This window comes from Oryx dammah, unplaced genomic scaffold (assembly GCF_014754425.2).
Source record: "Oryx dammah isolate SB20612 unplaced genomic scaffold, SCBI_Odam_1.1 HiC_scaffold_29, whole genome shotgun sequence".
Taxonomy (NCBI): Eukaryota; Metazoa; Chordata; class Mammalia; order Artiodactyla; family Bovidae; genus Oryx; species Oryx dammah.
In genome coordinates this window covers 19,703,115-19,715,937 of record NW_024070213.1, presented here as the reverse complement: position 1 = coordinate 19,715,937, position 12,823 = coordinate 19,703,115, and the positions used below count along the sequence as shown (strand labels likewise).

General features: G+C 33.7%; 1 protein-coding gene across 2 annotated transcripts; it reads right to left on the bottom strand.

The window, feature by feature from the left end:
- Positions 1–912: 912 nt before the first annotated feature.
- Positions 913–8,165, bottom strand: LOC120858838 (NKG2-A/NKG2-B type II integral membrane protein-like). 2 transcript variants are annotated; one of them, XM_040235176.1, is made up of 7 exons: positions 7,928–8,165; positions 7,438–7,536; positions 6,908–6,961; positions 6,208–6,359; positions 3,442–3,542; positions 3,008–3,128; positions 913–1,087 (listed from the first exon to the last, which is right to left on the bottom strand). In XM_040235176.1, the coding sequence occupies exons 1-6, from the start codon at positions 8,109–8,111 to the stop codon at positions 3,011–3,013; spliced, it is 708 nt and encodes a 235-aa protein (XP_040091110.1). In that variant the 5' UTR covers positions 8,112–8,165; the 3' UTR covers positions 913–1,087; positions 3,008–3,010. The 2 variants fall into 2 exon arrangements, with proteins under 2 accessions (XP_040091110.1, XP_040091109.1); XM_040235175.1 differs by lacking the exon at positions 913–1,087 and having other exon boundaries at positions 2,397–3,128; positions 7,928–8,161.
- Between the last annotated feature and the right edge of the window lie 4,658 nt (positions 8,166–12,823).

The window sequence follows — 12,823 nt, the reverse complement described above, 5'->3', positions numbered from 1 at the left end:
AATAAAGGCCAAAGTTAATCGATGGAAGGAAATAACAAAGATTGAAGGAGAAATAAATAGAGATAGAAAAACAATATAAAAGGTCAACAAAACTAAGAACAAACAGAAAACTTCAAAAATACACAATAAATCGTATTTCCAAGCATATTCATATCGCACATAGCTGTGGTGTCACTGCATTAGCTTCTAGACAAGCTGACAACTGGGCGCTTGAAAGGTGGGTGCTGTGCTCTGCTGTGCTTAGTTGTTCAGTCGTGTCTGACTCTCTGTGACCCCATGGACTCTGGCCTGCCAGGTTCCTCTGTCCATGGGGATTCTCCAGGCAAGAATACTAGAGTGGGTTGCCATGCCCTCCTCTACGGGATCTTCCCAGTCCAGAGATCGAACCCAGGTCTCCCACATTGTAGGCAGATTCTTTACTGTCTGAGCCAGCAAGGAAGCCCTGAAAGGCGGGTATTTAAATTTAACTTTTAATTAGTTAAAAATAAGGAATATTTCAATGTTGGTTCCTATTCACACCACATTGAACAGATGTGGAACATTTCAAGCATCACAGAAAATTCTCTAACCAAATAGAACTCTCTTTTCCATGAGCACAAGTCAATAACCAAAAATTTGAAAGTCCTTAGATGGTTTTAAATTTGGTCATAAATGTCTCAATAACAGGTGGACCACAGAAATGATCACAATGAATGTTCAAAAATTTTATAAGAATTACATGATAAATACAAAACCAAATGTCTGTCTTGTGAAGAATTGACTGCCTTACATGCTTATTTTACAAATGAAATAAAACAAAACAAAGTAGAAATCTAAGCTTGCATCACAAGAAATTAAAAACAAAAAAGGTGAAATTAGGTGAAATAAAAACCAAATGAAGTAGAAGGAAGAAAATAATAATTAGTACAAAATCAAGACAAAGTACAAAATTGCAATATGGAGAAACAACAAGACCAAATGTATTCTTATTGAATATATTTAATAAAATTGATAAAAGACTGATGAAAAAAATTGAAAAGGGGGAATTTCCAGGTGGTTCAGTGGTAAGGACTCCATGCTCTCACGGCTGATGGCCCAAGTTCAATACCTGTTTGAGGAAGTAAGACCCACAAGCCATGAGGTGAGGCCAAAAAACTTTTTTTGAGAGGAATCAAATATTTTACATGTATTAGAAATAAAGGGATAATGTATAGTTTTTTCAGATATTAAACAGATAAAAAGCAATATTACGAATACATTTTAGTGTCCATATAAAATAGAAAAATCCTAAAATACAGATTACCAAATTAAAGCAGAGCAAAAAAAAAAAAAAAAAAAACCTGAGTAAACCTAACATATATTGTGAAACATTAAGTTCATTATATAAACCTTTCCACAAAATAGTTCTAGATGCTCAGATGGCATTGGTAGTGAATAATAACACTCAAAAATGTAGCAGTCCTCTTTCACAAAGTTTCAGGTAAAAGAAAAAGAGAAATACTTCCTAATAGCTTTCACAACAACCTGTCAAGTATATATAACATAACTGAAAACTCAGTTAAAGCTCTTTGTGAAATAGATGAAGAAAAATAGCTTAATCTACATATAGCATATGCATTGATTTTTTGAGAAAATGGGCAACACAGATGATCATTGTGATTTTATTTCAGAAGTGCAAGATTGATTTAATATTGGTTTAATGGAAGAAATAAAGGTAATTTACTTCATAATCGTTATACAAAGAAAACAATTACCCTTCCAACTGATAGAAAATAATGCAAACATAACATCAACATCAATTGATTATAAAATTTGTTTGAAAAATGAGAATATTATGGTTTCACATGAGAAACATATGATGAAAAAACCTTAAGATAAATCTCATATTTAAGGATGAAATATTGAAATCTCTTCCTTGACTAAGAAGAGATAGATACAGAACATTTACTGTACCTTCTATTCAACTTTGGAAATTAAATTGTAGCCTATGAAAATAAGTCAAGAAAAAAAAATAATTGCACCTGGAATAAAAATATGAACAGCTGTTATATAAAGATATAAAAATCTCATATAAAATCCATAAGAATAAATATTTGAAATGATGGAATTAATACAAAAAGTCAGAGAAATTATTGACTATAAGACCAACATGTAAACCTTAATGTACTACTTTTTACTGCACCAAAAATTACTAAAATTTGAAAAATAAGAGTGTCACTTACAAAATCATGACTATGAAACACCCATGTATATTTAACATCTCAAGATAGAGAAACACAAAATCTGACAGGGAAAATTTAAAGAAAACTTAACTCATGGAAGGATAAAGCATATTGACTGGAACAGCCAATACTGTAAAGATGACTCTTTACAAATTATTTTAAATATTAAATGCAGTCCCAAGAAGTTTTTTTTTTAAACAGATTTATTGAGGTATAATTTACACACCATAATATCCATCCGTTTAAACTGTGTAAATCAGTGATTTTAAATATGGTTATAGTTTACAACCATCACCACTATCAGTATCTAGAAAATATTCATTACTGATCAAGTAGCAGTCATTTTCTTTCTCAGCTCCCCATAGCTCTTGGTAATTGCTAAACTACTTTTGGTCTTTGTTCTCAAATAGCAAATTTTTTCATATTTCATGTAAACAGCCTCAGAAAACGTGACATTTTAGAAAGTTTGAATGTCATAAACATATTGTTGAGCAAAAAAGGCCAGACACAAAAGAAGTGATATCTATACTTTTTGATATGCATATTACATTTAAACAGTTTTCAAAAATTAATTTATTTTTTATTGAAGGAATTTTTTTGAATTTTTATTTTGATTTTGAATTTTTATTGAAGGAATTTATTGAAGAAATTTTTATCAATGGAATTTACAGAATTTTGATGTTTTCTTTCAATGTTTTTTGAAACCTTATTAGAACAAATAACATAATTCATTTCAAAATGTATATAATCATAACATTATTTCCTTTTCATAAAAGATAAAATTACTCAACAGCATCCAAACTCACTTTTTAATTCTCAAGCTTATGCTTGCAATTATATGTATTTGGAATCTGACAGCTTTCTGCTTTTATGCCCCTTGAGGATAGTACAGCACAATTACGTTCACCAGATGTATGGTCTGTTATCCTGTTATGAAAAAAATGCATAATTCTGTTATATTCTATGAAGGCAACTCATGAAACAATACTCTTTCTATGTAACTGTAATAAAAGACATTTTGAAAATGGGTAATGATGTTTTTAATAAAATTTCAGTAAGAGCTTGTTATTGGGAAAATGGGCTACAGAGTAACCTATTTTTGAACATTTATATCAACATTTTATTAACTTTCAACATCTTCTTCAGCTTTCTATAATTCAATGAAAACAAATGTGTTCATATTATTAATATTTCTATTTGTATTTTCCTCCTCTATATAGCATTCATTTAAAAAACTTACTTTAGTTTGAAAATTGAACCATTTTGCCACATCCATGGATGACCACGACCTTCACGAAGGACTGGAATCCATGATATAGTTTTCAGGGACATCAGAAATTTCTAGCCCAAAATAAAGAATTTTCACTAAAATATCATCATGAAAGATTTTTATTAATTTTTAAAATGCAAGTCAAAGGATGCATTCTTTCATAGGATCTTTAGTTCTTTGAACAAAATGAGTATGTTAGATTTTACATCTAACACTATAATACATAAAAGTTGACTACACCAAAGCCCTGGACTGTGTGAATCACAACTGTGGAAAATTCTTAAAGAGATTGGAATACCAAAGAAATTGGTATTTCTCACCTGCCTTACCTTCCTCCTGAGAAATCTGTATGCAGGCCAAGAAGCGACAGTTAGAGTCAGACATGGAGGAATGGACTGGTTCCAAATTGGGAAAGGAGTACATCGAGGCTGTATATTGTCACCCTGCTTATTTAACTTCTATGCAGAGTACATCATATGAAATAGCAAGCTGGATGAAGCACAAGCTGGAATCAAGATTGCCAGGAGAAATCTCAATAACCTCATATGTGCAGATGACACCATCCTTATGGCAGAAAGCAAAGAGGAACTGAATAGCCTCTTGATGAAGGTGAACGGGAGAGTGAAAAAGCTGTCTTGAAACTCAACATTTGAAAAACTAAGATCATGGCATCTGGTCCCATCACTTCATGGTAAATAGACGGGGAAACAATGGAAACGGTTACAGACTTTATTTTCTTGGCCTCCAATATCACTGCAGATAGTGACTGCAGCCCTGAAATTAAAAGACACTTGCTCCTTGGAAGAAAAGCTATGACCAACCTAGACAGCATATTAAAAGCAGAGACATTGCCGACAAAGGTCCGTCTAGTCAAAGCTATGATTTTTCCAGTAGTCATGTATGGATGTGAGAGTTGAGCCATAAGGAAAGCTGAGCGCTGAACAACTGATGCTTTTGATCTGTGGTGTTGGAGAAGGCTCTTGAGAGTCCCTTGGACTGCAAAGAGATCAAACCAGTCAATCCTAAAGGAAATCAGTCCTGAGTATTCATTGGAAGGACTGATGCTGAAGCTGAAACTCCAATTCTTTGGTCACCTGCTGTGAAGAACTGACTCATTGAAAAAGACCTGAAGCTGGGAAAGATTGAAGGCAAGAGGAGAAGGGGACAACAGAGGATGAGATGATTGGATGGCAGACTCAATGGACGTGAGTTTGAGCAAGCTCCGAGAGTTGGTGATGGAGAGGGAAGCCTGGCGTGCTGCAGTCCATGGGGTTTCAGAGTTGGACAGGACAGAGTGACTGAACTGAACTGAACTTAGTTCTTTGAATAGAATAAGCATGCTAAATTCTAAATGTAATACTAAAATCATAAAAGTTGCAAGTTGGAATATTTAATATTGCCATAAATATTAACCATGTCTATACTTTTGATTCAAAATTAATTCACATTTATACTTATCAGTTTCACTGTTTTCTAATGTTAATAAGGAAAATCCTTTTTTTTTTTTTTTTTTGAGGACCATTTAATAAAGGGAGTATTTACAAAGACATGGATTAGTTGTACAGACCCCACAAAAGAAGACACTTAGTATACCAACTTGGGGATATTGACAACTGTGAATTGTATCTAACATTAAACCTGAGGGATAAGAAGGTGGAGTAATTGAATACCTGTGCAGTAAGGAAAATTCTGATTTGTGTAATTTATTTTTTACTCATGGCAAAACTAACATAACAAGGCTTTACATAAGTTTTAAGATTCTGTGATGTTCTTTTTTCTGGATACTGTGAGTATATAATTGCATTTCTCTACTACTATATGTTCATTAGAATTTCAGTTTTAGAAGAAAATTAAGGGAATGAAATCGAGAAAATAAGTGACATGAGAGCCAAATATTTGGTTTTCTGAGTTTGACACCATTCTTTGACTAGATAAACCCCAAAGCAATCTATTTCTGTGGAATCCAGTGGACAAGGGGTCAGAGAATCATTTCTCTCTGTTACTCCCTGCTCAGTTGAACTGTAGACACATGAACTAATGAAAGACACAAGAAAGGAGAACCCTGCATGGTGGGAAGAGAAAAGTGAAGAGGTCTGAGAGTATCCAGCAGCCCTAATCCTCTGTAATCTCTAATCTCTTCTCCATGATGAGAGAACAGGGTGGGAGGTGCAGGAACAATAGTTACGGCATCTTGTATAGGGGACGACAGAGGATGAGATGGCTGGATGGCATCACCGACACAATGGACATGGGTTTGGGTGGACTCCAGGAGTTGGTGATGGACAGGGAGGCTTGGCATGCTGAGGTTCATAGGGTCGCAAAGAGTCGGACACGACTGAGTGACTGAACTGAACTGTATCTTCCCCACCATCAGATGAAAGTGACCTAGGCCTCTTACTTCCCAACACCCAATACCTAACCTAACTGTTGGAGGTGGCACAGGTAAACCATTCTTCCTGTGCCCAGAGAATCCCGTAGGTAACACAGGTGAGCCTTACAAGGTGCAGGACACGTGCTAACAAGGAGCAGAAGAACTGGAAATTACCAAACATGCATTAATGGTTTTAAAATGAAAATAAAGTATCATAAAGTCGTATTCCACTGTTTAATGGAATATTAACAGATCTGAAAATAAGCAAACTACAAATATGTACAAAAACACACGTGAATTCTAACAAATATAATGTTGACTGAATCAAGCCTTTAACAAACTGTTGGAAACACTTAATATCTTACCATTTCCTCTTCACTATCTATGTAAAGCAGAGTAGAATTCTTAGTAGTGCAGGACATCAAACTCTCATTCAATATTTCTTTTTCCAAACTAAGAGAATAGCAATTGTTGGAATATGTAAACCACTCTTTTGGACAACAACCACAATGAAATTCTGGAGAAAGATTATGAATTACTATTCAAAGGCAATTTGAATTTTAAAAAAAACAAAAATTGACTTACATATATGCATAGATATAAACATGTATATATATATACACATATATAAAACATTTAAATTTATATTAAAAAACAGCCATGTGCCCTCAAGTTTGGTACATATGAAACAAATCTCACTCCTACATTCACAGCATCAGTCTCTCACACCGCAATTTATGTCTCCATATAAAGCAGACGTAAAAAAAATCTCCTCTTTACATGTCCTAAAAATCAAGAAATGAAACTTCTATTTTAGAGTAGCAAAAGTATTTGTCTTTTACCATATTACAGCAGGCAAAAATTGGAATCAATTGCCAACAATGGATATGGTGATCATATTGTTGTATAGGGAAAAACACTCTCCCATAATCATTATTTACCCATGTTTGTTGCCCGATTTTATAATTTATCTTCTACCCCTAAATCTTTTCTTATTTTCACTAGCCTAAGATAGAGACAAAATTCAAATTGTATTTATATCAGAGTTTTAAAATCATTATGTACCTTTCTGGAGTCTTGCTATCGGAGAGGAGTTATTCTGCTCCCGTATTACAGTAGCTACAAAATTAAACATTATAAAAATTAACATTACTCTAAATAAATCATAATCATTTAATTTAGTGAGTTTGAAATTCAGTTTATTGTTTAGGATTAGAGTAGTCTGGAATAAAGCTGATTTTACCAAGAAAAATTAATCGGGTAATGAAGATTTGGTGGAAAAATCGTTTAAAAACCTAAAGGAGCAGATTTTACCACCTCTTACCAATCTCAAAAATTAATTTGTGTTTCTCAATAAGATCTTTCAATCTCCTAAAGCATGCTTTTGAATTATGAAATCAGAATATCCATATACATACTCTCTGTAATTATTTTGTATTGTATGTATTTCACAAATTCCAAATAACATTCTGCATTTAGTCTAATTGCATGTATTTTTAATGATAGGCACATTCTATAACATTGTGAAAATGTTTAGAGGACTGATCATCGTTAAAGTGAAAAGTTCCCTTATAGTTTTTAAAAAATGTACTTACAGGGAGTAACAACGATCATTGTCACCACAGTGGACATCAAGACAAGGCAGATGATTCCCAGGATCCCAGCAATGAACTTCTCTGAAGGTGACGGTGAGCCTGCAGGGAGAGAAAAGGAAACGGTGAGAAAGGAGTGAAGGAGTGATGGGGACAGCTGGTTAGATTTTCTGTACACGAGAATCGATATGAACAGGGATTTATGGATATAAACTTGGACCCCAACCCATTTCTACCACTGTAGTCTTTCTCTAATATGTTCCATTTTCAGCGAACATAATGGTGAATGAGTTGTTGATCAAAGACTTCAAATTATAGCAATGCCAGAATAAAAGTAGCCTTCCAATTTCATATTAGAATACCGTAGCCAACTTTAAGCTCCCTTTCTCAAAATGAAAAATATGCGAGCTTTTCCCCTGCTCTTCCTCCACACCTCTGCACCCCAACGGCACATCCTAGAGCAGTTTCATTGTGTGACTAGTAAGTGTTTCACCTTTGGAGTGATAGTTCTTATTCTCATGAAGATTCTGAGGAGCATTTTGAAGATTTAGTTCTGCATATGTTAATTCCTGCTCAGTTATTGAACTGGAACTTTTAGAAATCTTAGGTTTCATTTGCTGTCTCTTTGAGCTCTTGGCTGCCTTCAGTTCTACATAGGTTACTCCTTGGTTATTCATCTTTGCAGCTGAGTGAAGTCAAGGACCATGCTCCAAGTGAACTGAGGAATAAGTGGTGTAGGTGAGATAAGAACCTTAGTATAATAAGATGGGTGGGGCAAAGAGTTTAGTGTTCACTTTGCAGCTGAACAAATGTAAAGCCTGCTTCTAAATTCCTCAGTACTTTAAACAAGGCTTTCATGAAAGAATACTTTTTTAAACTGTATTTGACAATATATTATTGGTTGAAACAATGAAAAGCAATAAATTAGGGAGCAATAAAGAAGTTTGTGGCTAATAATATCCTCACTGAAGTCAGATTCCACAGAAATATTTAAAAATCATCATAGTCCTTGTATTAAAATTAAAATGTTTTATTAACAAGAGAGATTCAGCTATATTTATAATAATCTTGAAATTTAATAATGATTTAATGACTAAGTTCTTTAAAGATGAGGAGAGAGTAATGTTGGCATACACAACAATCTCCTGCACTATATTACATTATTTGGTGACTTTGATCAATGAAAAGGTGTACCAAATGGTCTTTATTTTGAATGGTTGAGGAGTTCTGAGAAATCATTAAAAACTGAGGAAATGTTTCATATATTGTAATATGTCACATGACACACTAATCATATATAAACTAAACAATATGAAAAATAAAACAACAGAAAAAGACTAAAACATACTTATTTTACAAAAGTTGTTGATAAGTGATTTAATGGCTATGATTTGAACCTACAAAATGAAAAACAGGTATATGTCATTTATGGAAGACACTGTTGGTTCAAACTCCCAGAAAGATCCTATAGATGTTAAAGTTAGTAAAGGTCATTTTAGTTGTATAAGCGATGGTGATTACTTATGAAAAATCCAGATAACATAACAATAATTATAATTCAGACAGTTGATGCAGTAGTCAAAAATATCTGGAAATGAATTATAGTTTTTAAATTTATAAAATGTGATCTTCAAAAAGTTATTTAGTGTCTAGTATCATATTGTAATCTAAAATGGAAATAAGGTTATGTAATATATAATGCATGTAACACTGAGCACTCAACTGGGCACTTATAAGTTCTCAATAATTATCAGTTTTAATTATTATTTTGGTCATCATTTCTATGATATTATTTCTGATTTATATCTGTTAGTGTCTTTAATTAGTTTAGCATATCATTTATGCTGTTTGATTTTTTAAAAAAAAATACTTCCATTGCTTACAATTAAGTTTAAATTAGCCTTTAGGAAGTTACCTCAACCTGATTTTTATTAAAAATTTGGATTGTTGTATTCAATCTGATACATGTATGAGGAATTATGTTTGTCCTTTGCTATACAATGAATTCCTTTCCAAGAATATATTTATAAAGTTTGAGCAAAAATATATTAACATATTATTATACAAAAAACTTACCTTCTGCTGATCATAAAATCTCAAACTAATTGTTCCCTGTCAGGAGGTCTTTGGGTTTTACTTAATATTATATACAAACCCACTCATGCCTTTTGTGTATGCACTTGAGTAACTTTCTACAGACAATAATTTGAATACTTGGAGAAATGGTCCATCATATTTGATAATTTATGATTGCTTTTTACCCCAAATTATTTTAAAAAATAATGTTCTACTTTGATTTTGCCATATATAAACTGTACATCAGTTGTATCACATTTAATATTTGTTAGTTCCCACTAAGTGAGATGGTCTAATAGAGAGACAGGAGAGGAGAGACACATACCTTCTGTTGGCCAGAAAGTCATGCATTCTTTAGTAGGGAGGTCAGGATACTCTCATAAAAGAGGCCTGCTATAGCTGGGTAATAAACGGAGAAATTTAAAAACATAAATCCAGGACAAGACTAAGCAATGTCTGTGACTTTCACAGAGTGCCCTGTGAAGGCTCAGAGTGAAGCAAGAATGGAAAAAGTTGATTTGTCATCAATGTGTCACCTCAAGTTTGAACAGGAAATTCTCACACTTAGGCTATTTGAGGAGAGTTTAGCTCATCACACACCTCCAGAAAATAGGAGACTTTGGGCTGCCTTTAAAAGCACAAATGGATCTCTCAGTGTGTTATTTATACTTTCCATTTTAAATGCCTCTGAAAAATTGTTATCATATTCTAACAGATCTGAGGAAGTGGAAGTTTAATCACCTATGCAGGTATCTTGTTTCCATCTTAGTCACATACACCACAAACTTAGAATACCTCAAGTTTTACTTTTAAAACTAGATTGCTAAATCTTGGCAGTGAATATACCTTTCCTTCACATCCATTGTTATTTCATTTCTATTGTCATAGAAAAAGTTCTAAAAATCATAATCCCATTTTCAAAAGGTATTTAAGGGTATTTTTCACTAATTATTCTGCAGAATCACTACATTTCCAACCATATTGTATCTGGAACAAAGACCATCATTTTCAAAATACCATTTGTTTTCTCTGCCCTAGTTCTTATATTCAGTTTTATCCTTATTAAATAAAAAATTTTAATCTTCAGACTTTCTGTGACAAAAACACATGCCCTTGAAATAACAAAATAAGAACATCATATTAATAAAATATACCTCCATGACAAAGGTTGAAATATTAAATAAATAGTCATTATGTCATTCATGAATTCATCCTCCAATCATGGCTAGTTGGATTTTACTAGGAATATTTGATGTAACAACATAGATTCAAGTACTACTATACAGTTCAAGAAAAGATAAATTTTTTAAATATCACCTAATCAAACAATGTCAAGGAGATGAAGAGAAGACAAACCACAAGATAAATAGAAAATTCAAAGGAAAATTACAAGAAAGGACATGTAACAATGCTCTTATAAGACAAAATAGTCTTTAAAGGAAAGTTCATAATGAAACATAAAGAAGAATATTGTGTAATGATAAAGGGGTCAATACACGAAGAAGATATTACACTTGCTAATATATGACCCCAATATGTTAATGGCTTCCTAGGTCCATCTAGCCAAGGCTATGGTTTCTCCAGTGGTTATGTATGGGTGTGAGAGTTGGACTGTGAAGAAAGCTGAGTACCGAAGAATTGATGCTTTTGAACTGTGGTGTTGGAGAAGACTCTTGAGAGTCCCTTGGACTACAAGGAGATCCAACCAGTCCATTTTGAAGGAGATCAGCCCTGGGATTTCTTTGGAAGGAATGATGTTAAAGCTGAAACTCCAATACTTTGGCCACCTCATGCGAAGTGTTGACTCATTGGAAAAGACTCTGATGCTGGGAGGGATTGGGGGCAGGAGGAGAAGGGGACGACAGAGGGTGAGATGGCTGGATGGCATCACCGACTCAATGGACATGAGTCTGAGTGAACTCCGGGAGTTGGTGACGGACAGGGAGGCCTGGCATGCTGTGATTCATGAGGTCCCAAAGAGTCGGACATGAATGAGCGACTGAACTAAACTGAACTGAGGTGGTACTGGTCTAAAGAATCTGCCCATCAATGCAAGAGACACAAGAGGCATAAATTCAATCCCTGGGTCTGGAAGTTCCCCTGGTATAGGAAATGACAACACCTAAATACATAAAACAAACACTAATGATATAAAAAGAAAAATTAAATGGAATACAATAATAGTAGGAGATCTTAATACCCCATTGACATCACTGGACAGATCTCCCAGTATAAAATCAATAAGGTAACCAAGACTCTTAATGACACAATAGAACGGTTGAACTTAATTGATGTCTGCAGGACTCTTTGCATACAACAACCCCAGAACACACATTCTTTTTAAGTGCACGTGAAACATTCTCAAGGATAGATCACATTCCAGGACACACAACCAGGCTCAAGAAATGTAATGGATAGAAATTATTTCAAACATCTTTTCTGACCACAACTGTAGGTAAGTAGAAATCAACCACAGAAAGAACAAGAAAAAAAAAAAAAAGATAATTACATGGATACTACAAACATGATACTATGAATCAATCGGTAAATGATGACTTGAAAGAGAAAGTCAGAAAATACGTGGAGGATGTGAGGGTGATCTGGTTTTGACATCTGTCACCCCATTGATCTCTGAGGATGATTCAGCTGATCTGGCTGGCTATGTGGGTGTCCCTTTCCTCCCTCATCATTCCATGTGTGTCCCTCTTGAAGCTGCACACTTGGTTGAAGAGGACAGCCATCCCTGATAGAGGAGGACTGGTCTTCAGTCAAGGGTATCAGTGGAACAGATCATTTTGATTCTGATGCTTTTAATGGGAAACTTTCAAAACCACTCAACATTTTAAGCTTTTCAATTATAGCTGCCATTTTTTTTATTGGAAGCCAATGTCTGTTTCTTATGAAAATTTAAAGAGAACACAAAAAAGACATAGAAATCTGCCATTATTCAAATCAGTCAACCCAATATTGTATATATTTACTCTATTGCATCAATCAGTTTGGCTATTCTCAGTATGTGCTTAAACATATAGGGTAATATTTATGTACAGTTTGATATTTTTTAATTTTTATCTATAAATCATCAACTAATCTATTGTTAGAGTTTTTGGATTTAATTATTAACCATTTTGTACCCTCATGAGTCTGAAGAGGCTTTGATTTTTCAAGTTTATGTTGGCCGCTAAAGTTCATGTTTGGTTTGATCTACGAGATGATGATAAAATTTGGAATTTTAGTTCTCTATGGTTTTTGTCTGACAGTTTGAAGTAAGTGAGATACCGAAACCAGCAGAAACTTTCTGAGTGGGAATATT